Genomic DNA, 26,204 nt, shown 5'->3' with positions numbered 1-26,204 from the left:
AGCGTGCCATTGCCAAGTCAAAGAAGCAGAGTGGATATCAACTATATCTATTTTTAATTTACGAAAAGGGATAATTCCATAAAAATAAAGTTTTGTAGGTCAAAGGTCAAAAAAATGGAGTCAAATTTTTATTTTCTAAATAAATGTAGTTTTATGAAATGCTGAGGTGGATATGGAAACTTATTGCGAAATGACCCAACTACCATTTCTCTCTCTTTATATCTCTTTGTGATTGGGAGAAGATGAATGCACAGTACTATCTATCTCGATTAGTTGTTTTGCTTTTTTATTTATACATATCCTGTTATTGTACGAATTATATTTTTGGACTACCATATATATCCGTATATGGATTTGATTTTGTTGATTTTTAATTGAATTCTATAATTCATTTGTCATAATTTGATTTGGTCATCAGATTTCCAAGAAACACACACCAACTATATTTATGGACTGCCATATATATTAGTATATGGATTTGATTTTGTTGATTTTTAATTGAATTCTGTAATTCATTTGTCATCATAATTTGATTTGGTCATCAGATCTCCAAGAAACACACACCAACTATATTTATGGACTGCCATATATATTAGTATATGGATTTGATTTTGTTGATTTTTAATTGAACTCTGTAATTCATTTGTCATTATAATTTGATTTGGTCATCAGATCTCCAAGAAACACACACCACGGGTGTTGAAAATGCAAAGAAGGTGAGGGGTTGGAAAATTAATAGATAGAAGAAAGTAACAGCACTGTTTATGTTTGTAATTTACTGATAAAAGCAAATATTTACAGAAAAGCTGTTTCTATGGTATATGATCATCTCCAAACTTAACAAATAGTATAACCCCTATCGTTGCTTGTAATTCTTGCTTGTCGCCGGTAAGAACATTCCATCATCACCATCACCGTTGCTCTTGACTCAGTTCATCATAAACTTTCAGGTATGAAGAGATTTATAAAGACTTTGACTGAAAGAGTAAGCAATCACAAAGAGATATGAAGAGAGAAAAAGGGTAGTTGGGTCTTTTCGTAATAAGTTTCCATGTCCATCTCAGCCTTTCATAAAACTCCATTTATTTGGAAAATGAAAGTTTGACTCCACCTTTTTGGCCTTTGACCTACAAAATTTCATTTTTATAGAATTATCCCTTATGAAAACTACGACAAATGTAGCGAATTAAGTAACAATTACAAAACATGATAGAAAAATAAACATATCACACAAAGTATATAAAGATTTGGCAAAAAAACATAAAACCCCCCTCAAGTGTTACGAATCAACATTTTACACCCCTGAACTACAAAATCGAGCAAGTCAATCTCTCCATTATCAGAAATGATCAGTTTCACTCCCTGGCTGTCCTTTCCGGCTCATTTCCAGTACCGGCATTGTACATTTACAAAAATGCCCATTATAATTAACATTTAAAAAAAAGCAAATAAAATTAAAATTGTGAAATACTATCAATACCCTCAAGCAATTATATGGATCGGTTTTCTCTGCTTGGAATTCAATCAAAAGAAAGGTGAAAAAACTCTGCAGCATATTTGAATCCACCAAATCCCCAACATCAGTTCTGGATGAATCGCAATCGCAATTATAATCGCCTACCAAATTGAAGCCCACCAAATCGATCGAATCCGATTCTAAGGTTTCTTCGTTCACGACCAACCCTCTAATTCGATTGATGCGTACTGAGGATCGAATTGTTGTCTATTTCCCTAGTTTGAGGGGAATTCGGAGGACGTACGAGGATTGCTGTGCTGTGAGGATGATATTGAGGGGATTTAGGGTTTTCGTCGACGACCGCGACATTTCCATGGATTCAGCTTATAGGAAAGAGTTGCAGAGTGTTCTGGGCGAAAAGAATGTGACTTTGCCATAAGTGTTCGTCTAAGGGAAGTACATTGGAGGTGCTGATGTGATCAAACAGCTTCATAAGGTTGGTGAATTGGCCAAAATTCTCAGTGGGCTTCCAATTCAATAACTTGGGTTTGTCTGTGAGGGTTGTGGGGATGCCAGGTTCATTCGGTGCTCGAATTATAGTGGAAGCAGAAAGGTTTATGACGAAGACGAAGACCAGTTGAAGAGATGCCTGGAGTGCAACGAGAACGGGTTGATCCAGTGTCCAACTTGCTGTTCTTCTTGATAATATATATATATATATATATATATATATATATATATATATCTGTGTGTGTGTGTGTGTGTATTTTTGTACTTTATATATATCTATATTATCATATAAAATCTATACGTATATATATGTATTTCTGTACTTTATATATATATATATATATATATATATACCATCTGACCTTAACTTCTTCAACTTTGATGAAGATTTTTTTTTTTTTCTTTTTTTTCTGCACTTGGAGAGGGGAGCAGTTGCAGTTAGAGAAAGAAGAAGAAATTTTGGACTCAATTTATAGATAAGGCTACAACGGTCATATTGCAAGGGTAGTTATGGAATTATATTAGAAAGTAAACTCATGCGCTCCATCGATCTGTTGCCGGAAAGGACTACCAAGGGGTCAAACTGCACATTTTTGATAGTTATGGTACTGACTTGCTGGATTTTGTAATTCAAGGAGGTAAAATGCTGATTTTTAATAGTTAAGGGGGGTTTTATGCTTTTTTGCCAAAAGATTTATATATAGTTCGGCAAAACTTACAACCATGCTGGAGATCTAGCGAAAGTCTTCACTATGCATAAAATAAGAGATTATAAATTTCAACCCCTCACTCTCTTAGGTACCATTTTCAATGTCACTTAATGATTACACTCTAAACCCTAAATGCCCTCACCCAAAGAGAGGCAACTCAATCGGATACTAAATTCGGGTCACAACGTCAAGTATCACTAAATTAACACTTATAATTTGAAGCACTATATATAGATTAATAAGGTCAGGGAGTGTGGGTAAAGGCGAGGAAAATGATGTTTGTGTGTGTGCGCGCATATATATATATATATATATATATATATTTTATCACCACTCATTATGTGTATATGATGTCATACTATATACAGAAAAAACAAAGCTAAACTTAGACAAGCTGATGAAAAGAGGAGACAAGAGAGGCCTGCTGAGAGAATATATATATATATATATATAATTCCACAAGGATGTTGTAACAACTTCAAAATTAAAAGCCATAAACAAAAGAAGCTACGAAGTCTAGCTAGATGTCAATCATTGTAAAATATGGTAGTGAATGAGTTGGCTGCTCTCACGGGTTTTCTTGACCTTAACCTAAAAAAAAAGAACTCAAATATAATCCAAATTCTACCAAGATGCTGTTGGTGATGTGAAAGAACAATATATAGCCTTGTGGAAGGAATCCACATTGAGGGGATTAATTTTATTTTCCAAAATAGCCATAAAAGCTCAATTTTATAATCTCAAATTTCAAATTGTTTATTAATGAGATTATTCAAATCTCTAAAAAAATTGAGTATCTCAAGTTTTTTCCCCGACTAATCTCCATTCAAATTGTTAATTAATGAGATTATTCAAATTTCTAATGTTTTTTTTTTAGATTAATTTGGGTATTTGGGACTTTTTTCCGACTAATTCTCAAAGATCTAGAAATCGCGTCTTCCCACCCCAAGAAGGATAAGTTGCAGAGTATGACAACGGATGCGTAAAGCACTCGATGAAAATCGAACCTGAAACCTTACTTCATGATGCGCAAAGGCCAACTGACCTTGCCATTGAGCCAACCCTTAAGATTAAAACATTCCTAATGTTACATACAAGCTGCAAACTTGATCATCGAAAAGAGTTGTATTACATGCCTCTAAATTCCGTTCCATTTTCATATTTATTGAGCCAAAAGTGATTAAAAGAGTTTACACTAATTTTTTTTAATTATTATTTGTGTTTTTATATATATGGAGGATTAGCTTAAAAACCAATTTCGCGAACATTAAACTAAGAATGTATCATTTCCCATTGAGTTGGACCCTTCAATTCATACCATAATAATATTTAATCCCTCTCAAAATTGATCAATTTCATTTTAAAAGGCACAATTTATTACATTTTAAAATTTTGATCTAACATTGTACTCTAAACAAAAAATTTGATAAACTATATAACAAGACATACATATTGAAAGCAATTACTATATAGTTTGAATTCAAAGATGTAACATTAGACTTTTCAAATTCAGATATTTTTTCCCCTATATACAAGTGCCAAAGACTAAAGTCATAATGGTACTAAAAAGGATGCAAAAAATGTTAGTTGAAGATTTAGGTTAGTATCTGCCGACTCTTTATTAGGATTGCAATTTAAAGTTGATATATATATATATATATATATATTTATTTATTGATATGTAGTAAGGACAAAATTAAAGAGAACACAGAAATAGAGGGAAGGTGACTTAGGTGAGTGGACCTGGTAGGCATAATCATGACCATGCATGGAGGGGCCACCATCACCGTTTGATTCACCATTAAATGGAGTCAATCTGTTGACTCTCTGACCAGACCAGTTTCTGACCGTCAGAGTTCTTCATTTAATTGTTCTTGATCTTGAATTTAAGACTACAAGGGAACTGGTACAAGACCAACCACAACAACTGTCTGTTCTTATAGTTGTGTGTTTGTATATCTCTCTCTCTCTCTCTCTCTCTCTCTATATATATATATATACGTATCTCTCTCTACATAATATATATATATATATATATAGTACGTTTGTCACACTAATTGAGCATGCAGGTATCTCGTGAACCTCCTTTACCACCTCAGCTAGATGTTGACACTCCTAAATGCACACCTCTATTAGTACTTTGTGTTGTCTACCAGTGTTTTTTGCCACTTTTCTAATTTGGTTTACTTTATGTTTTTAGTAGTAATAATAATTATATTGTTATTTTTAAGTAATAATAATAACCATAATGATTTTAACATTAAAAAAATTTAAACGAAATGGAGAGCCCGAGTATTCCATATCAGTTAGATAACACTCAACTAGAAGTGATGTGAAGCCTCTATTAATTGGAGTGTTGAAACTCCATCAATAGCATTACACTAATAATAAATGAAAAATTAAACTTAATTACTTAAAGCTTAGTCTATAAGTAGTATAATGGTAAATGTTAGGTACAGGTTTTTTTCTCCTTTTTTTCTTTTTTTCTTGTAATTTTGTTTTTTTTTATAAATTCCATTGTGGTACCCACATGGTAGCAAAAACTTGGCCGCTTAACTTCAACTCAATTGAGCTTCGGAAGCCCAGGCCCAACTACATTGACCAACGAGGCAATGACCTGCCCAATGGAATCAAGATCCTTGAGAGAACAATGGGCCCAGCAACTTCAAATGCATTGGTGGTTGTTCTCAGCATATTTAGAGCACCCTTACAAAAGGCTTGATCAAAAGTTGATTGTTTCAATAATATTGATCTCTCTCTCTCTCTATATAATTAACAAGAAATACACTCATACACACTTTATACCCACAACCGGACTTGAACTCCTCCTCTCCTTTTCGAGGACGGAGAGGTAATACCATTGTGCTAAATGCTCTTTGGTAAATTTGGGAACTTCACAAGTTGATTTTTTCAGTAAGATTCAGCTCCATATATGATATATATAATTAGCAAGAAACATACTCACACACACTTTATACCCAAAACCGGACTCGAACCCCTCCACTCCTCTTTGAGGACGGAGTGGTTATACCATTGTGCTAAATGCCCTTTGGTAAATCATTTATTAACCTAAGTATAACCTATGTTTTCACCTGAGACTACAATATTGCCTTGCACAATACATACCAAAGCTTATTTCATTGTTTTTTAAACCCCCAATATGTTTTTTATTACACAAACTCTACATCTATTTATTTTATTCTTCTTCATAGAACAAAAAGAGAAGAAACAGAAGATAGAGTAGAGGTTAAAACCATATGGGTTTTTCTTAGCTACCCAATACACAGATATGTATGTATGTGTATGTGTGTGGGCATATGCACTATACATTGTTACCTATACAGGAATAATAGGACTTCTTGACATGAATAAAATGACAATGCATGACACAAATAGGGTTTTAATACATGCAAGTCTGTCCACCAAAAAATGATGCTGCCAATTGGCATTTATATTGTTGTAGCAACTCATCATGGTATGAAAATTTCAAACTAAAAACCTTGAGAGTGCAAGTATATAGTACAAAAATCTTGAAAATGGATGGGCAGTGTGCTTCGCTAAACGAATTAGTGTTTAACTAATTGGGCATTAATAGAGGATTTCTTACATAAAGCAGAATTTAGGGAAGCCTGAGTTAAGATAAAAATGAAGGATAAAGTAAATGCAGGGGGAAGATCGGCACAATAGGATTTTTTATTTTTTATTTTTGCAAGCAGATGGTCTGTCGAAGAACTTGACCAGCTAGGTTGAATTGTTTCCAGATAGCTTGTTTCTCAGATCCTTGAGAGCATCCACAACTTCTGAATCAAGATTGTGCTTCAACAATTTACCTTGAAAAGAAGATGATCTGAAAAAAGCATCAAAACTGATCAACCACACTTGGATGAAGAATTAAAAAAGAACAACAAATTTGGCGCGGTCCAATGCTCTAAATTACACTAAAATTGTTCACGCCCCGAAAAAAAACACACGCACAGAGACCTACCATTTTCTGAACTAGTTACATGCGGAACAAAAATGAGTCTTCTTGTGTTTGCCTACAGAGTATATACATAGCCAGTAAAATCCGGCATGACATGGGTCAAGGTAGAGCCTAAAAGTAAATGGTTAACCTGTTAAAATTCATATTAGGTTTTTATTAAGCTTTTGGATTCTCTTAAACCAAGATTTATTTCTAGTATAATTTTAGGATATATAATTTTTTTTTTATCAAGTAATTTTTCAAAATAATCAAGTTGGAAAATTGATTTCAGATCGGTCTTCAGTAAACAAAACAGGTTCAGTGACAGACCAAACCAGATCATAATTATTTGCTGGCCTCACATGAGCTAACCATCATGCAAGGACTTCAATTTTTTTTGGGTAAGGTTTAACTTGTATAAACTAGATCAAAAAAATATTCACAGATATACCAGGCATACCCTGGAGCTGAAGGCTAGGAGGAGCCAGAGAGGGACAAAAGAACCACAGAAGGGAGCCAAAGCCCAAAAAGGCTAGTAAATAAATATTTACTCAATTTCCCTTATAAAAGCCTTCAGCTGGTGCCAATTCACTCGTTTTCTGTTCTGACATGGTGCCTTTTCTTGAGATGTCAAAAGTTGCATATTCTTCAAGGCTTGACCTCCCAAATGTGATATGGTCTGAAGTCATCAAGCCTTATTGTCATCTTCACTAAAATTAAGTCATCAGCAAGAAATGACAGTTTTTTCTGAAGTTCTAATCCTACTAGCTTAAGGACATTTGAAAATTGACTAGTTAGAAAGTTTTGATTCTGCTACACTTGCAATCAAGGACAAAATAGCATCCTCTTGACTTGCAATTTAAATTTATGTAGTTTCAAAAAGCCTTCATTCATATTTTATCATAACATCTAATAACTAATACACACACGTGATTTCCATTACTGGATAAAGAAAATAAAATTTCAAAGGTTAGATATAGACTGAGAGGAGATGATGGAGGCAGATCTAACTTTTGACACTATCTTGCACAAGGCGGTTGTTATCAGACTTGAACTCGTGTTCTCACACTTGCTTTTAGAACACCGATTGCCTCAAAAACCTAAGCTATCAGAGAATGAGCCCAACCATATGTATCAAACTCCAACACCCTCCCTCAAGTGCAACCCCGCCTTGCACATTACATGGCAAACAAACCAAACAGAGACTAAAACGAAGTACAACTTGCACGACTTTAACCAAGATCTCCCAGAACCAAAGCTTTGATACCATTAAAATTAGCATCTGCTCCAAAAGTTTGAGTTATTAGAGAAGCATGTGCTGAGGCAAACAGACCAAATCAAAATCAAAACAAGTGCAGACTAGAACCCTAAACTAGTGAACAACTACACAGATAGAAACTTAAACTCAAGACCTCCCCGAACCGAAGATCTGATACCATGTGAGACTACCAATTATTCCAAAAGCTTAAGCTTTTAACCAATGGGTCCAACAATGTATATCATGATCTAACACTTGTCACCAAGTTTTTACTGCAAGACCAACACTAAGTAATGACTTTTAATCCTTGAGCTCAAATCAGCCCTCACATAATTCAATTAGTACAGGAATAAAAGGCTATGTGAAAATCATGCAAGATGGCATATCTACTCTCATTATACTAGATAAAATTAAAAGGCGAAAGAAACAAAAGGTCGTATCTAAAGGGAACACACCTTTGTTCTTGAAGCATTCTCTCAACTTCCTTTTGTGAAGCTTTAATCTGTATCATATTCAAAACATGAAAAAAGGGGGCAATATAAAACAGACTTTTAGTAACTTTGTTAATTAAGGCATAATCTTTACAACTTATTTTGATTCCTGACCACATAATAATCATTTGACATATCCTTGAGAAAAGTTTGTTAGCTGAACTGAAGATCAGGTCATGTCATCAATGCCCTTTTTTTAATTCCAACACACACACCCCCCCCCCCCCCCCCCCCCCCCCCCCCCCCGCGCGGACATGGCTTTATTCAGTTGAGATGAGTTCTATAAGCTGGAATTTCTAGTCCCAGCGACACGAAGAGCAAAAGAAAGTAACTGAGTTTAAGTTCCTTACCTCAGCAACCAATGCTTTGCAACTCCAAACAAAGGCTCCCTGGAACCATAATAGTTTAAAAACGACCATCAGGTCTTTACCAGAGTGATTCATACAAGTATGAAGAATAAATATCATATACTGTATGAACACCTTATACGGATACACATTTTTTTTTAGCTGTTCAATTCATAGATAACAACTAATCCTGCCTGGAAACCACAGATAGCAAGTCATCTCGCAACTACTACCACAACAAATCTTTGTCCAAAGAACATAACAGAACAAGTGACCACAAGACATTATTTTTGTAAGAGTCACAGTAAAATTAGCGGTGATTATGTTTAGGAGATCTGACACCAAAACTGATTAAAATGTGATTTCCAAACTGATGACAAATTTGGTTTTCCCTTTTTTATGAAATGGCTCAGACGGTTAAGACTTAACGGAGCAGGAATGGAATGTATGGCCGTGAGCAAAAGTACTTAGAATAGAATAAAATCATAGTATTTAGCTAACTCAAAGCAATTTCAATGAACATCAGCCTGGAGAAAAGCTGATGAATGAGCGCACTTGAGCACATGAATTTGACATTATATTCAACAAAGCAATGGCTTGAATGAAACACTGAGGCTGAATAAGCATTTAAGTAGCTTTGGCTTGGCAGAAAATGGTAACAATAAAAGGCTAACAAGACCGTTTGATTACAAATTTAGTGAGGAAAAGAAAAGAGAGTTTAAACAAAATCATTTTCCATTGCTTGGTCGCAATGAAATTCTAATTTTATTTGTTACTACACTTTTTCCTAATTCCCTACCATTATTGAGAAATTTTTCGTTAAACTTTATCCAAGCTAGAGAAGAACATGAAGAAAATCGTTTTCCCTATCCTTTCATTACTCTCACTAAATCCACAAAATAAACAGGGCTTGAGACTAAGCAACAAGGACATGAACAAAAGTTGCCAAATGACAACATACATCACCTTAAGACATAAGTTGATGGAAAATTATCTTGAGATATCAACCAAGATGGCATGCAACGGCTGATATAAATTATCTAGAGATATCAACCAACATAGCATGCACAACTGATATATGCATCATTGTGTCCATGAAGTAGTAATCACATGAAAAAAAGCAGATGAACAGGAAGAAAAGATAATGCCATCATATCCCTATAAAAACAAAATTACTGGAACTCCTTGAATTTCAATAATTTTTAACTCCCTGAAAATTCAATAATTTTTACACAGTAGCTCAAAGAAGAATCAATAATATAAAAATATCATTCCTGGTCTCCTCTCATTGCATCCCCATCCTGCAACAACTTTACAACCTTCAATAATGGGGTTCCACCATAGGTGGCAAAGACCAGAAGAACCCAAATTTGTCTTTATAAAACAAATGTGCATCAAAAAGTGAATATGCAACTATGGAAGAGACTACTGCACAAGGTCAGCGACCTACCTTAAAAATGTATTTCACAAGCCTAAAGCCATGTTGAGCAGAACAAACTGAATGAACCCATAGGGTAATTAGCCAGAGTCCTCCTCTAAGCATGCTTAGAAGAAAAAACACAGCAAATTTCCAAAAATTACATTTGCAGATTCAGTTAAAATAACATAGAAGCCTTCTGGATTCAATTCTTACTGTCCAACTTAAGTTTCACAGAAAACCTCCAGAAAAAAATGAAGCAATAACTTGAATTTAGAGTCGACCAACAAATCACACAGCAAACAACAAAAGCCAGAGATCACACGAGGAGTCCACTGCAAAACCAATCTTATGACAAACGCTCAGTCTCCAACCAAATCATAGTGGTTTGATCTGTTCAAAACAAAACACAAACTGCAATCTCACATGCTATACATCCTCCCCAAAACATACTCTATCCAAACCTAGGTGCATATAATGAAAAGTAGGAGAAGCCATAAAATTTCCAAGTTTCTTACATATGTAATATCCCTACACTTAGAAACACCTCACGGTGAAAATATTTGCAAGAAGTTACTCAAGAGCATCATACAGGTATAAAATGTCTGGGCAAAAAAACAAAATGCAATGAAATGCTATAGGCATATAGGACTAAGAAACCAAGTTACTAGTGATAACAACAAATTTTGGATACAATCACAGCACAGTAAATATTCATATGCATAACGCCATAATTTGTTCAAAGACATGTTATCCCAATGCATGTATGATGGCAAATCCAATGTAATTAGATTGTTGATTATCATGCAATTAGACATGGAAGCTTAATAGAATCATATACAAGAACAATCACAATACAAAGCACACAAGTCCTGATTTCCTATAAAGGTAACCCATCAAGGAAAACACATACTGCCCCATGTGCCGCGTGCTGCTGACAACGATCAGATGTTACAACCCAAACTTTTGGACATCCATCTTCCTTCAAAGCCGCAACCTGAGTGTAAAGAATGTTGTGTTATAAGGAATTATTTAAAAGAAACAAAATTTCTGGGTATCAAGCAAAGCAGTTCAGCAATAGGTTCTTAAAACAGAACGATGTGTGGCTACTTAACTGAGCAAACCATTCCAAAAGGTAAAAGTGCACATGAAATTCTTTCAAAAGACAAACACTGTAGGTGCCAAGAAAACTAATTCCAAGATAGATTCTGAAACTCTGCTATGCGTAGCTATTCAACTCAGCACCTTATTCTTAAAGCAAAAATAACAATAAACAATAACAATAACAGACACAGGACCGAAACTCAAGTCTCTGATGGAGAGTTGCACAAGGCCCGTGATTAAAACCTAGAGGTGGCTGAATAAGTGTTGTAGAACAGATTACCAAAATTTACTACTTCTCGAATTTAAAACTAAATTACCAGAATTTTAAATTCAGTTTATAGCAGAAAATAAAAATCACTCAATCCATAGCAATAATAAGCAGATAAAACAATATAGTAATTGGAAACCAAGATTTTACGTGGAAATTACAAGGAAAAAAAAACACTGGACGTATTCCAGACAAACAGAAATCCACTATGAGAAAGAGATTACAGCTAGGTTTACAGTTCCCAAACTCTAGAACCCCTAGTTACCTCCTGACACAAATGACGCCAAATTTTCCCCTGAGGGTCTCCAGGTCATCCATCGGCTCGTCAACAACCTTCGCTCCTCACGAAACTGCTTCTTCTTCACTGATTTCGGTCTCTGCCACTAGTCGTCCAGGCTCAATCTCAAATCAATGGATTGACTGCGGTGTTAATACTTCAGTCAAAGTATGCAGCAGCAGTTGTCAATACACAAATAATCCCGCTCACCAATACTACAAATGATGAATGCAAGAAATGACGCACTCTAAAATTCAAAATAATGCTCTCTTTATGAATACATGAGTGTATGTATATTCGGCCAAGGAGTAGTGTATAAATATGGACAAAGCAGAGGTATAGAGAGAATAGGTTGGTAGAGTTTAAAACCAACTTGAAAACTACTTTTTCAAAAAATCTCAATCAAATGATCAACGATACTCCAGTAGCCTCGATCAAACCCTCAATCGATCAACGTCTACTGCAATGTAAACTTCGAAAAAAATTCAAATTTCAAAGAACTCCTTTAATTCATATTTTGAAAGATATAGGGTATCAAATAAGATCAAAATCATGAAAACTTGAAAATCCTAATTATGCATGAATGAACCCTAATTTTTGGTGTATGCATCAATGTGTTGAATTACCTTTTTATCCTTATACACGAAGACAGCTGGATTACCATTGAATGTAGCTACAATTTCCTTCTTGGACCTTGAGTAGGAGGTAATCAATGAACTCTTAACTAACTTTTGAAAATTTCAAATCTAAACTAGAAACTAAAAGACCTAACAGATAGAAAAGGAAAAAGATACATCTTATAGCAAAAATTATATTACAAGTCACATACATGGCAAGTACATATTGATCCAAATTGAATTTTGACGCAATACCCAAAGAGATTATGGAACAAGCAATAATCTAGTTACTAGTAAGAAACTAGATTTTTGGGAAGGGGGATGAACCACATTCGAAGTGAAACAAAGCTTATATATGACAAAAAAAACAATCTATAGATATGACAGCTGGCACTCTCTCTCCCTCACCAGCTTCACACTAGCATCCTAGGCCCTTAAAATGTATATAATTCAAAGCTCCTAACCCCCATTTCCCTGATTCAGTCACTTAGCATCATATATTGAATGCAGATAAAATGTAAAAAAGAAGAAGTAAATATATATTTGAAAATGACACAGATTAGTCCTGATAAAATATGCAATTGCATATATAAGGTCCATTAAACGTCTCTCATTATATCTTACATTCTGTAAAATGCAGCTCAAATATAACAAACATCAGGGATTTGAAATGAATCTATATATAGTTTCATTTTTCCTGTGCCTTTTATGCCTTTTATGACGAAACGTGTTTGGCACATTCAATGGTTACTGGGAATCGAAAAGTTAAGTCAATGCCTGGTTTAGATATGCAGTAAATATAACTTATCAAAAAAAAAAAAAGATATGCAGTCATTATAGCCATTTTCACAGTGTACTACTTTCTAGAAACCATCCTGATGCTTGAGAAGTCTATTTCATAGATGCCGGAAGGTGGCAACCCATTGTGTGGTCTAGCTAAAGAATTGGAAGCTCCAAGAAGGAGAACGAGGTGAGACCCATGATTCCACATAGTTATCCTTCTTTTTCCCCAATTCTTAGACTTCATTTAATGTCTTGCATAAGATTATCTACACCAACCCCTTTCTTTAAACCAGAATTTTCTTTCAGAAATCTTTCTCAGCTTCTCCAAACTTTTTACAGTTCTCTAAGCCATACAGCCACAAAACCTTTGCCACTTACTTATTTAGCTGTTCATTTATACTATCAGCATGTAAATTAACTGTCATTCTTAAACCATCAAGTTCTTGAAATTTGTTTTAGTCATTGCCACAAAAACTTTTTGTAGTCCTACGTCGATGCAATTTAGACAATTTACTCTACAGATCAGGCAGATGCTTTCAACATTTTCAGGCATGGGGATAAAAAAACATGGTGACACCAATATTAATATGTATTAAATTAGATGAATAAGCTTATGTAAAACATCTAGTATGCATGAGGCTTTAGGAAATTGCAAGAAACATTTCACCATAAATACAGATAATTACAAATTAGTGGTGAAAGGGAACATCTCCATGACTACATAGAGATGATATTTGTGTAAACTTCACGTCTTTCCTCACCTCCTTCTCAATCCATGCATCAGCACATGTTTCACTCGAGAATACTATATCAACACTGCAACAGAAAAGAAATCTTATCATCACAAAATCTTAATTAAATTGATAAAAAAAAAGGAAATTTCACTAAATAACAAATGAACGGAAAGCAATACCAACAATAATGATGAAAAAAGGTTCAAAGAAAGACTTAAGTCACTTGACATTAAAGATTGCCTTCGGGAACAATAAAGTAATGACTACAATTATATTATGTTCTCCATCTTGTAATAAAACTTCTTTACAAAATAAAATGCATTATACTAAAACTAGCAGAAATTCATGTTAGCTAACTGCAAAGTCAACAATATAAAGAACCGTGTGTGTCAAACATGTACATAGGATTAATTCTTTTTCCATACGATTCCATCATCTCAAAGTAGAAACATCTTGGAAATAAAATGAGAAGTGTGTTACGATCTGCAAAAACTTGGAAACCTAAGAACATGGTATCTCTATAGATGCAAAAAGAAGCTATTACGTGATAAATGAAGCTTACAACAAAAATAGCGCGCACACTGAAATTGAGAATTGAAGGAAATCCATTCATGTTAACTGAAAAACCATATACAATCATCACAGTTTTGCAAATGGAACTATCCAAAGAATAGAATATCACAAATACAAGTGTAAAATCTATTACCAACATGAATCCCTAGTTAAGCAATTAATAACATAACTTCCAAGTCTCACGGTCACACAATATATATTATATCTACAGATCTACAACATACATATCATAGCCAAGCATATGTATTAATTCCAAATTGCAAGAGAGGGAGATACTTTCAGTTAAGTTGCAAAAATTGAGACAATGTAAGGTTAAGGAAGGGAGATTGGACATCAATCAATGTCAGATCAATTAAAGGTCCAGGGTACATGACATGTATGAGGGGAATGACTCTCTCAGTTCCATCCCCCCAATACATACACATATACAGACATAGTTATGTGGCACGTGTGGGTTGATGAGAAGTATAGACGGAGAGAATAGGATCTTTATAATTCTAAACCAATAATTAAAATTCAGCAGCTCTGTACACGAGCATCTTCCATGACACAATAACAAAGAATGACTTGGATATACATCCAATAGACAAACTAAACAACCAAACCAGGACTTAGAAATGAGTTAATAATAGTTTAGGTTTACAGAATAATACCCCGAAAATATTTCCTTGTGAGTAGGGAGCCCAGACATCATGGCATCAAATACAACCACCACTTTCACCTCTGTAAAATTTTGAAAATAAGATGGTAAGGTAATTACATCAACATATGAAAAGCAAATGAAGAAGCAAACCATTGCATTTTAGATCACTAAACAAGAGAGAACTTTGGAAAATTATAATAGTTTATTGGCAGAAAACAAATTGAACGGGTTATAATAATTAGTATCGAGACACTGGGAAAAGATACATATGCCATTCAAACCATGAGAAATGAAATTTTGATTTAACCTAACAAGCTCAGAGACTCCTAAGAGGGTGTTGTATCTGCGTCAAATACCAACATTTCGTGGATACTCCCACACAGGGACGGACCCAGGAAATTGTGTTTGGGGGGGGGGGGGGGGGGGGGGGGGGGGGGGGGTTGCAATATTCATAGGTATATAGTTCGAAAAAGGAAAAATCACTAATATATAATACTAAAAAAAAATCAGTGGGGGCATTTGCCCCCACTACCTATATACGTCTGAAACCTTATGGACATGCCCAAAATACAAAAATAAATGTCATTGTTTCAGTTACTTGGTTGACACATCCAAGATAGTTCCCAAAACAAGCCTTAACCCAAGCACATCCTAAAAAGGGTCATGTTAGACAATCTTGGGAACAAGATGAACACACACCCAAAGTGTCTAAAATTTCCTTTTTAAGAATTTAACGTTATGCACAGGGCCAACGCAAATCAACAATGCAACAGACTTTTTTATTATAGGCCTAGATCTAATTGTAATAACCAAAATATAGTAAGAGACTGGTATAAAATGCTCTACAGACGCTCTACAACCATCAAATTATGTTCTCCTTCTTCTTCTCTCTAACCTTAGAAACATATTCTCACAAGCTCTAATTGATCCTTTTGTTATTATATCTAAAGCTATATTTTCACCAACGGGTCAGCGGTATCAGCCTCTTACTTCCCAAAGGGAGGTCAGGGGTTCAAGTCTCAGAAGAGACGTGTGTGTGAGTACCAACTAGGAAAAAAAAAGCTATATTTTCAATAAGAATGTGAATTAGATTCTGTTTTCATGAGCATTAGATGACTTGTTCAGCCAACCCCTTGGGTCCTTTCCTAAATGAACCAACAACATGTAAGAGCCTTTTTTTTTTTTTTTTTTTTCTTTTTCTTTCTTTTCCACCTCTCCTAGCTCCATCAATCTTCCATGCACGTAAATGGACCATTTTATAAAACTTCTTTGACTTGCCATTTGTGGCTAATTGCAAATTCTCTCGAAGATGCGCATTTCTAATGCTTTTCCTTGATGCTCATCCACACTAACATGCTTGCATTGCTATGTTGGTAAGGAGACGATGTTTTGGTCAGTGCAGAAACTTGAAGATGAATCAGAGAGTGATGAAAATGTCTATGACTTTTCGGCGTGTTGAACACTTTCCTTAAAGTGCTATTTGCACCCATTCAGAAGAGATTGCTATCAGATTCCTGATGAAACACTTCCAAGATACAACAACAAAATCACTAAAATTCTGCAGTTAGCAATACTGAAAGCATTCCCTACGCACTCCCTGGAACTGTTTTCACTTTAGATTGACAAAGAATTGAGAAAATGTGAGAATTCAAATAATGCAGAATCTTGAGCAAGTAATCCTATTTATAGAGTACAAAAGGTTGACACTTTATCTCAAAACTGTGACTATTGGTCCCGAAAGTCATCATTTGAATAATTATATCCATTCAGATTATTTAAATTTAATTTCTCAACAGTCATTTATTTAAATAATTGTGACTGTTGGGAATCCTAACAGTTTTTAGAGTTAATCTGTAATGGAAGCTCCAAGCCCATGTATCTCACATCACATATATTAAAAAGGGTATACTACCTCAATCACCGTGACACAAACCATGTGCCAAGTGCCACCACAATGCACCACTATGGTGCTACACAGCCCACTACCCATGCCACACGCGCATCAGTGTGTGCAGCACCAGAAAGCTAGCTAAAATTTTCTCTTTTCCACCCTTTTCGATCTACAAATTTAGTAAATTTGTCCCACTCTTTATTAACTTTAGGAAATTCCTTTAAACTTTCCACGTGGGACTTAATTTTGCAAGGCAACTTGTCTCCCTATATTATAATCTACTCGACAAAACAAAACGCCAAGACAGAAAAATCATACAAGGAAATTTTATAAAAGAAAGCATACAGAAAAGAAATTTATGAAAGCAGTCATTAAAACTCTCAAAAACATACACAAGACTACTAAGTAACAAGATGTCAGTGGACTTGACAGAATGCAAGTCAAATAAGCTGCTTGCTTCAACTTGGTTGTTTTCCCTGCCTACCCATGTTTGCTGGATGTTTTGCGCATCCCAAGCATGGGTGCATCTGGTTTATCTTTGACTGAGGTCCATCACACCATTCTAAACTGACATATAATAAAGTCTCCTCCTATAAGTGAGTGAAAGAAGCTAAGCACAAACCTCTCAGCAGACTGAATGTTACCAATTCATTAACAAGCTTTTGGCGAGCAATGTCAAGTCTTCCATTCATAAAATGTTTCTTCAGCTTCGGCCAATAGCCACATACATTATAACCATCAACAAGCAAGACAGGACTGGCGGTCTCTATGCCCTGGTTTGTACTGTGAAACAAATTCAGCTTACAAAATGAAATACATTTCCAAACAGCTTCAAATTAGAGTATTGAAATAACGAACTCAATCAAGACAAAAACCTGGAAGAATATTACTAGTAAAGGGTCAGAGTAGGATCGCGATAGAGCTCTGTATCTTCTGGAAGGTCTTCCTTCTCCGCCTTCTTTCTGCGGTAACTAGTAGCTGGTTTAGGTGTGCTAGATTTTCTCTCTTGGAACTCCTACAAGATTTTGCTTCTTTTAACAGTAAGGAATGAAAAATAGTTATTCCATTGCTGTCTTTACGGATCTCACTTAAGGACCTACCTTCCATAATTTTAAAAACTGCAAATTTTGCTTGACATTGGATGTAATCCTTGGAGGAGCTTCCTCGGAACCCTTTCAGTAGAAAGCTTGTTACAGGCTAAACAGCTAAGAATGGAAAAAAGCTATAGTAATTTTAATGGTCAGTAATCAGCATAATACTTAGTTGAAAGACTGGAAGGGTTGTTATATCATAAGAAGCACCAACCGGTAGGTTAGGATATTGGATGTTACATCACAAACATAATCCATTACTTGGACACTTACAAGAAAGGTGACCATGAAGCCAATTTTGGATTTCCCATAACAATTTATGTTGCATTTGGGAGCTCCAAATGGGCACTATTGGAATTGGAGAAAATTTGGTTCAATTGATTTTTCTCCAATTCCAAACATAGTATAAAAACGAAAAAAGAAGAATTAGTTTTGTATACAATCCTTGATCATGATTTAATTGTCTTTAATTAATGCTTCTTGGTGATATATGATCTAAGCATAAACATGATCCCCAAAATCAATTGATACCAATTAATCTGATGAAGAAACACACTACACTCTTAACGTTTCAACAAACACCTTCAAAAAAACATTCTGTCAATCAAGATTATTGCAATATTATCAGTTCATCTATCTTAAATTTCTAAATAAGGATAAATCAAATTGATGATTAAGAACATATACAGAGTCATTCAAATGTAATGCACAAACATATATAGGTATATACAGATAAATAGAGAGACAGAAAGAGAAGGACCTTATCAGAAGATGATTGGGGCCTTTTGCTCTTGCCGGCCACAATCTTACAAGAAGAAGAGCAAGAACCACAACCTCTAGCATATACCAATGCAAGGAATGATGATGATGAAATTGAGAAGGCTTTCATGGAACTACTACAACAACTACTACTACTTTACTCTTCTTCTTGTTCATGAATTCCTTATAACTGCAAAAACCCATCTATCTTTTCTCATGATTGATTATTCTAGTGATATTGATTTAGTTCAATCCTTCCATATTACAAACCCATTTCAGTTCAAGCTCATATATAGTAGGATTTGAAAATTCATTACTCAAAAACAATCACACCCATATCTCAACTATGATTTTTTTTTTTAGCTGTAAATAGGTAATGGATAGAGAAGAGACTACACCTCCATACATAGAGCTGTCGTGGCGTGTGCCGGGCCAACCCTTTCGTTTCCAGATGTTCTTGGCGGACCGGGCGGGCAGGCATGCCTTCTAAAACTATTGCAGCCACGGGCACCCACCTTGAGTGGTCGGGCATGCTAATCAATTGAATTACGGAGTATATCATTATTGTGTTGAAAACCGTTATATTGATTTTTATTGAATCTTTGATGCACTCAGTATTTATTTCGGTCCAAAAGTAGTGGACTTGAATTAGAGTACACTGAATAATTTTCGGACATTTTTTTTTTTTTTATTTAATTAAAATGATGAGCCTCTCTACTCATGTCAAATTGTCTAATTTTTAAATTATTATTTTTTTTTGCCACCAAACGAAAAATATGAGGAGAAATGATACAATTAAAACTGAGAACTTGGCCAAACACTCCACTCGAAACCAAAACATTCAGCTGTAATATTTTTTTTGTTCAACAAGTGAATTACAACATTACCTAAGTCAAGAAAGAACTATTGTATAAATTAAGAAAAGAGCATACACCGTGAAATAAGCCTCAACATTGGTTGGAGGCGCATAACAAGCTGACTATTATAGTCATATTTTACTACTTTTTAATTTTGCATATTGGTGGTTGAGTGATCCCGTTTTATCAAAAAAAAAAAATTAAAAATTAAAAAATAAGATATTATTAAAAAAAATAGGACAAAATTTGTGCCAATAATACCAACTGGCTTCCGGTTAAGGACCATGTTCCCGTAAATTTGACCCATTGTGAGAAAAACAAGTGGACTTTTTTTTATTATTTTATTTTATATACTTTAATCGGATTTACAGTGAGTTTAATATAGGACAAATTTGTGCCACTAAAATAAAAGTCAATATTTTGATATGAAAGGAATTATATTTTCAAATATTAGTTATGAATTTTATGGTAAAGAATTTGAAGAAAATTGAAGGTGCATTTTAACGATTCATAGCATCTCTGATTCTACTTTGCAATTTAACAGTCTCTATTATCACATTCAGTTGTTTAAAAGGAGGAAAGGAATTTAATCATATGCCACTCACATATCATGCTGTATTTTTCCTTCTTTATTACTATTACTTTTTGTTATTGTAGTATTCCAAAAAGCTAGCTTTAAACTATAAGTTATACGTATGTAGATTGGAAGTAAGAGCGAGAGCCAGAATAAGAATATACCAAAGTATAAATGTATCACTTATTTTAAAAAGTTATGCAATTTAGATTCAAACTATATATATTTATATATATTAGGTTTTAACACAAAATATATGAATTTTTTTCTTTTAGAATATTATGCGCTAATTTTATTGATATTTTAGCACTCTAATTTATTCATAAATTTTTATTTGTAATTTTTATATGTTGGGTGTGTGAATATAAGAAATTAATACATGATGGCCCAATTAACATGTGAGACATCAATAAATGCTTTAGAGATGGGTAAATTTTATACAATTTTTTTTTTTGTCATTTGTTACATGAGAGTTGGACTGAAATTCAATTCTTATTGTTGCGGAAATAAAAAAAAAAAAATTTAAAATAATAATAATAATTTGTTATATGGATAAACAGATAAGAACAGTTAATTGGATAAACAGATAAAAGAATGTTTTATATATATCTAATAATTCTATTTAACCCGAAATCCTCAATATCCTCCGTGATATAAACAACTACCGATTGATCAATCGATAGATATATATATATATATCTACTGATCAATCAAATACTGTACTATTAACACTAACTACTAGTAGTTACAGCAAAACAATGGCAGATCAGAAGAAGAACAAAGAGCCAGTGTGCGTAACAGGAGCGAATGGCTTCATCGGCTCGTGGGTGGTCCAGACCCTCCTGGAGCAGGGTTACACCACCATCCACGTCTCCGTCTTCCCGGGCTCGGACGCCTCCCACTTCTTCGCCCTCCCCGGCGCTTCCGCCGCCGGCGTTAAACTGGTGGTTCACGAGGCCGACATTCTCGACGCCAAGGCGGTGGCCAGGGCCGTGGAAGACTGCGCCGGCGGCGGCGTGTTCCACGTGGCGTCACCGTGCACCCTCGAGGACCCGGTGGATCCGCAGGCCGAACTGATTGCCCCCGCCGTTCAGGGCACCCTCAACGTCCTCGCCGCTGCCAAGACGGTCGGCGTGAGGCGCGTGGTGGTCACTTCGTCTATCTCTGCTCTGGTGCCGAACCCTAGTTGGCCACGCGACACAGTCTTCAACGAGTCGTCATGGACCGACCTTGATTACTGCAAATCTCGACAGGTATATATATATATATGTGTGTGTGTTATATATATAATTTTATTGTGTTGTGAATTGTGATTTGATCAGCTTTAACTGTTGATTTGAGATTGCACATTTGTATTTGATTTGCTGTACAGTGTGACACTGGTTCAAACTATTTTTGATCATTAGTAGTAGTAAAATTTGATTTTTATTTTGATTTTGATTTTTTATAATTATGTTCTTATATATATACATGTATATTTTGGCGTGTTCTCTTTAATTAAGTTGATCAATTACATTTTTAGAACCTTAAGAGCTTCTAGCATTCTACATGTTTCTCCAATTTTATTTTTGATTTATTTGGGTTTTATACTTGCATGAACTTCTTCTTTTCTTTTTTTTTTTTTCTTTTTTTTTTTGTAGTACAATGAAATCTTTGTATCCGTGTCGCACAATTACAAGACAAGTTGGATTTGCTTTGCAGATTTAGTGGGGTAAAATAAAAGACAATGTTATTTCTGTTTATTTGGTTATTGTGCAAAATAAGTAGGAACAAGAACATGTAGAAAACAAGAAAGTAATGCTGTTTAATTTTCCAATTTTTAATTTTTTTATAATCATTGTTAGGTGCATTGGTAAAAAAGGCAGATAATTTTTTTCTTAATTTAAAAAATAAATAAATAAATAAGCTGAGAATTTTAAGTGTTAGAGAAGCTATTTTGTTCAGACAGTGCCAAAAGTTGTGCTTGGGACCAACAAGGTGTGTTCTTTTTTACATTCAAATCTTTTTTCTTTTACCTTGTTTCACTTTTGAGAAACTTATTTAATTGATATATATATACATTCAAGGACCAACGATCTCATTAGTAAGAAAAGTGATGTGTTCCACATTGAGGTTGAGGGTATTGGTAATCGCAGAAAAAAAAAAAAAAAAAGAGATAGTAAGAAGAGAGCAGTTTGTACAACAGCCAGTAGACATTTGGAATCAAGCTCATAATGGTATTTGGAATGCCTAAATGTTCAGTAAGATGTAAAGTGACAGACTACCAGTTTGGTTTGGGCAAGTGCAAGTCATCTTATCCTGAATAAGAATATCGTGCTTGATATAATCATTAGTTGGTGTTTTCATGTTTTCATTTTTATAAAACTAGATCTTGATTTTGCATACTTTTTTTGCAGCTATAGACAAATATTTTGTGTAAATATACTTTTTTTATTGCCTTAATTGAACGATAATATCTTCTGTATCCGTAGACTACACGTCATAAATCAAGCACAGTTAGCACAGTTTGTTTTAATCAGCCCCAACTTGCATGATCTTATTTTGGCAAACAATTACTCGAGTATATGTCAATTATAGTAATAATATTTGATATTAATGAAAAAAACATTGATGATCCTATAATCCAACTGCCTTCTGATATTGACAGTTGTTGAACCAATTTGAAATCAAGTGTAGTATTTGTTAAACAGTGCTTCACAATTTGAATATTTGAACGTGGCAGAAATGGTACCCGGTGTCAAAGACACTAGCGGAAAAAGCCACTTGGGACTTTGTAGAGAAGCACGGATTGGATGTTGTGACGATCCATCCAGCCACATGTCTTGGTCCGCTTTTGCAGCCTAGTTTGAATGCGAGCTGTGCTGTGCTAAAACAGCTGCTCCAGGGATCGCAAGATACACAGGAATATCACTGGCTCGGGGCTGTGCATGTCAAAGATGTGGCAAAGGCACAAGTGTTGCTATTCGAGACTCCTGCTGCTTCTGGTAGACATCTTTGCACCAATGGTATCTATCAGTTTGGTGATTTTGCTGAGAAAGTCTCCAAACTCTTCCCTGAATTTCCCGTTCACAGGTATGTGTTTGTTTGTTTTTAAGTACTTTCATTCCTATACAGACTGATGTGTTTCTTGTGGCTTGTGTTTCAACTTTCACTATTTTATAAAAAGAATATAGACCTTTGCTGTAAATGATGCCATTGATAACAAATTATCAATAGTCTGCGTGTGAGCGTTTGTTTTTACAAGAGTGTCTTACCCATCTTTCTATTTTTTTGGGACTGTTAAATACAGAGTGCTGTAGATTTTATGACTCGGCTGGGTAAGAGTTGTATTATTATATTGGAAAGGGAAGACTTATTTCAAATTTAACTTCCCAAATGTTGATTTAGATCATAGGACTTGATATCACCCATCAATTGCTTCATTATTTTTCAAAGGAGAAGAAGAAGAAAAAGGGACTGTAATATACAAGTGGGATCCACAATGGCTGGAGTCTCGTGCACCGGGCTTGCTCATATATATATATAGACGGATATATTTATATTCATAGATATAAGAATGGGAGGTTTGTGCTTTTCTTTTGTTATTCTGCTTTTAGAAGCAAGTCCTAGATTGGTTTCAATGATAATGCTTACCAGCTTTGTTGTTGAAATTCGGTAAAATAGGTTGATTTTCAGCTCATGTTATGAGCATTAAGTAGTAATTACAGTATGATTGGCCATCTTGAACTTTTGTTCAATCCTTAACCTTTCATGTATTCGTTCATTTTCAAACTTCAACAATTGTCCTCCTCTTCTTTTATCTAAATCTTCTTTCTGCTTTCAAATAATGCTCTCTAAACTCCAACGAAATACAGGTTTACAGGGGAAACACAACCAGGTTTGAAGGCGTGCAAAGATGCTGCAAAGAAGTTGATCGATCTGGGATTAGTCTTTACACCGGTTGAAGATGCTGTTCGGGATACAGTGCAGAGCCTCAGAGCAAAAGGCTTCTTGGAACAAGGGAACTGACCGTCTTAAATTGTTTTGAAGTTAAGAGTTCCCACAATATATATATATATATATATATAGTTAATTTAGAAAAGAAATGACCGCAATAAAATTACAAGGCCATTATCCAGTGTTTATCATTGAACCAAGCTATATCTCTTATGAGTATAATAAATTATTTCTTGGTGGTTTGGTCAGTTCATTTTCACTTAATTTGTGGTTCCCAAAATAGCTTGAAGGTTTGTGTTGAATATCCGTTTTTCTCATTGGAGGAAGAAAGTTTTCTATTTTATCATACCATTGTGGTACTTCTTTTTACTTCTGATTCTTAGTGAATTGTTAATGGAAATCTATTATGTCTTTTAAGAATTCTTTATTGGATTTCTCTCTCTATATGTGTGTGTGAGTGACGACTGGATTTGCATTTTTTGTGCAAACTCTCCTCCCCATAGAAGAAGAAGAAGACACCATTATCACAACAAAACAATTGAACATTGTTGGAAACCACATCCACAAGCAAAAAAGCAGAATTCCAAACCGTCACCTGAATCTACTGGCATAGCCAGTTCTACTTCCACTTAACATCAGAAGCATTACAGAGGACTTTCAACAGAACAAACATCTACTTCCACTTAACATCAGAAGCATTACAGAGGACTTTCAACAGAACAAACAAATTGTGCAGTTTTTGGTTTATCAAGCTTTGGAATATTAAATTTTACAGAAAATATATATATCCCCTACTTAATATAGAGTTATGCAGCAATAAGGGTAAGGGATTTATCCTCCCAAAATCTCTATGGAATTATAAAAAATCTTTGGTTACCAGACAGTTACCATTCCTGTAATAAAGAAACGATATCATCTTGGATCAGGGAGAATCTCGCTTCAACAACTACTTAGGGAGAATCTCGCTTCAACAACTATTTGGTCTACCTAAAAAGGTACGCCATAAATTTTATACGTAATCGATATTAGATCGTCAAGTACTAACTTGACCGTCGGAGTGCACCCGGCTGGCACCACGCCGGTCATCACTTCTCTTGTTTTGCAGAAATTGCCACCGACTCCGGAGCGTGTAGATTTTTGGCATCAATAGTTGGCGCTGTCTGTGGGAAACGTGTGTTAGTCCCGTAAAGAAATTATGATCCAAAAATTCCTTATATTTCCCCCAAAGAAGTTACGATAAAAAATTTCCTAATATTTTTAGTGATATTTGTGTTTATTGGCTAACTCGTTCTGTTCATTATTGGTCTAAAAAAATAAATCCATTCTCAAAAGGCTCAAGTACAGTGCCAACAGGTCTCTATCACCATCACCATCTAAAACCAACTATATGGAGGCGGAGGAAGCTCTATCTCAAGGGCTTGAAGCATTGAATCAGTCACCACTGTTTCAGATAACGCATTAGGCTATCCTCCTAACATGGGCAGCAGGCTTTTACGTCAAGCCAACTAGTCCGTACCTCGAAAGAATTCATTCTATTTATCACACAAAAAGACGTCAGTGAGCCCGCTCTTGTGCACAAGACAACAGCACAAGCATATCAATATAAGTGAATAATAGAGGATGACGCTTATATGATCCATTGCTTTTCATCTTCTTGTTGACAATTGGGACCCGCCCTTGATTTTTTCTTAGTAGTTCCTACTTGACACATTATTATGGTTACATGATACTTACTGAATTCCTGAAGAAGCAGTGGACGAAATCTCTTTCCAATTGATGGTATCGGTAGTTGCAGACAAGCAATCCAATCAAAGAGAGTACCCCATCTCTCCCAGTCGACATCAATAGTAGCAGTTTTTCCATTTGATGTTTTCCTTTTCAAACACAACGTGGTGATGGGTCTTTAATCAGATAAGTTTTCCAACTTAATTTTTACAGTTAAATCTT

At 34.9% G+C, this 26,204-nt stretch overlaps 2 protein-coding genes and 1 pseudogene across 5 annotated transcripts; 2 read left to right on the top strand and 1 right to left on the bottom strand.

Moving 5' to 3' along the window:
- Positions 1–705: 705 nt before the first annotated feature.
- On the top strand, positions 706–2,159 carry LOC132301111 (uncharacterized protein At3g28850-like; annotated as a pseudogene).
- A 3,933-nt stretch (positions 2,160–6,092) lies between these two features.
- LOC132299488 (uncharacterized) lies at positions 6,093–19,419 on the bottom strand. 4 transcript variants are annotated; one of them, XM_059796151.1, is made up of 10 exons: positions 19,289–19,419; positions 18,141–18,212; positions 17,931–18,055; positions 17,663–17,823; positions 15,160–15,229; positions 13,961–14,015; positions 11,064–11,147; positions 8,737–8,775; positions 8,351–8,397; positions 6,093–6,523 (listed from the first exon to the last, which is right to left on the bottom strand). In XM_059796151.1, the coding sequence occupies exons 1-10, from the start codon at positions 19,292–19,294 to the stop codon at positions 6,418–6,420; spliced, it is 765 nt and encodes a 254-aa protein (XP_059652134.1). In that variant the 5' UTR covers positions 19,295–19,419; the 3' UTR covers positions 6,093–6,417. The 4 variants fall into 4 exon arrangements, with proteins under 4 accessions (XP_059652134.1, XP_059652132.1, XP_059652133.1 ...); XM_059796149.1 differs by lacking the exon at positions 19,289–19,419 and adding an exon at positions 18,892–19,278; XM_059796150.1 differs by lacking the exons at positions 18,141–18,212; positions 19,289–19,419 and adding an exon at positions 18,892–19,279.
- A 1,486-nt stretch (positions 19,420–20,905) lies between these two features.
- LOC132299487 (cinnamoyl-CoA reductase 2) lies at positions 20,906–24,677 on the top strand. The gene is made up of 3 exons (XM_059796148.1): positions 20,906–21,574; positions 23,044–23,393; positions 24,176–24,677. The coding sequence occupies exons 1-3, from the start codon at positions 21,080–21,082 to the stop codon at positions 24,327–24,329; spliced, it is 999 nt and encodes a 332-aa protein (XP_059652131.1). The 5' UTR covers positions 20,906–21,079; the 3' UTR covers positions 24,330–24,677.
- The last annotated feature ends 1,527 nt before the right edge of the window (positions 24,678–26,204 follow it).

Source organism: Cornus florida, unplaced genomic scaffold (genome assembly GCF_030987335.1).
Source record: "Cornus florida cultivar Cherokee Brave unplaced genomic scaffold, ASM3098733v1 CherokeeBrave_3.0.0_Hap2_Chr03, whole genome shotgun sequence".
NCBI lineage: Eukaryota > Viridiplantae > Streptophyta > Magnoliopsida > Cornales > Cornaceae > Cornus > Cornus florida.
Note: the sequence above shows the minus strand (reverse complement) of the source record. Positions and strands in the feature narration are given on the sequence as shown.

Excerpts from the sequence above, each read along its gene's own strand:
- LOC132299488 (XM_059796149.1), bottom strand. The coding sequence starts at position 19,020 with ATGAAAGCCTTCTCAATTTCATCATCATCATTCCTTGCATTGGTATAT. Across the intron at positions 18,056-18,140 it reads AGTTTTTAAAATTATGGAAG|GAGTTCCAAGAGAGAAAATC; the intron begins GTAGGTCCTTAA and ends AAAATCTTGTAG. Across the intron at positions 6,524-8,350 it reads AGAATGCTTCAAGAACAAAG|ATCATCTTCTTTTCAAGGTA; the intron begins GTGTGTTCCCTT and ends TGCTTTTTTCAG.
- LOC132299487 (XM_059796148.1), top strand. The coding sequence starts at position 21,080 with ATGGCAGATCAGAAGAAGAACAAAGAGCCAGTGTGCGTAACAGGAGCG. Across the intron at positions 21,575-23,043 it reads ATTACTGCAAATCTCGACAG|AAATGGTACCCGGTGTCAAA; the intron begins GTATATATATAT and ends TGAACGTGGCAG. Across the intron at positions 23,394-24,175 it reads CCTGAATTTCCCGTTCACAG|GTTTACAGGGGAAACACAAC; the intron begins GTATGTGTTTGT and ends AACGAAATACAG.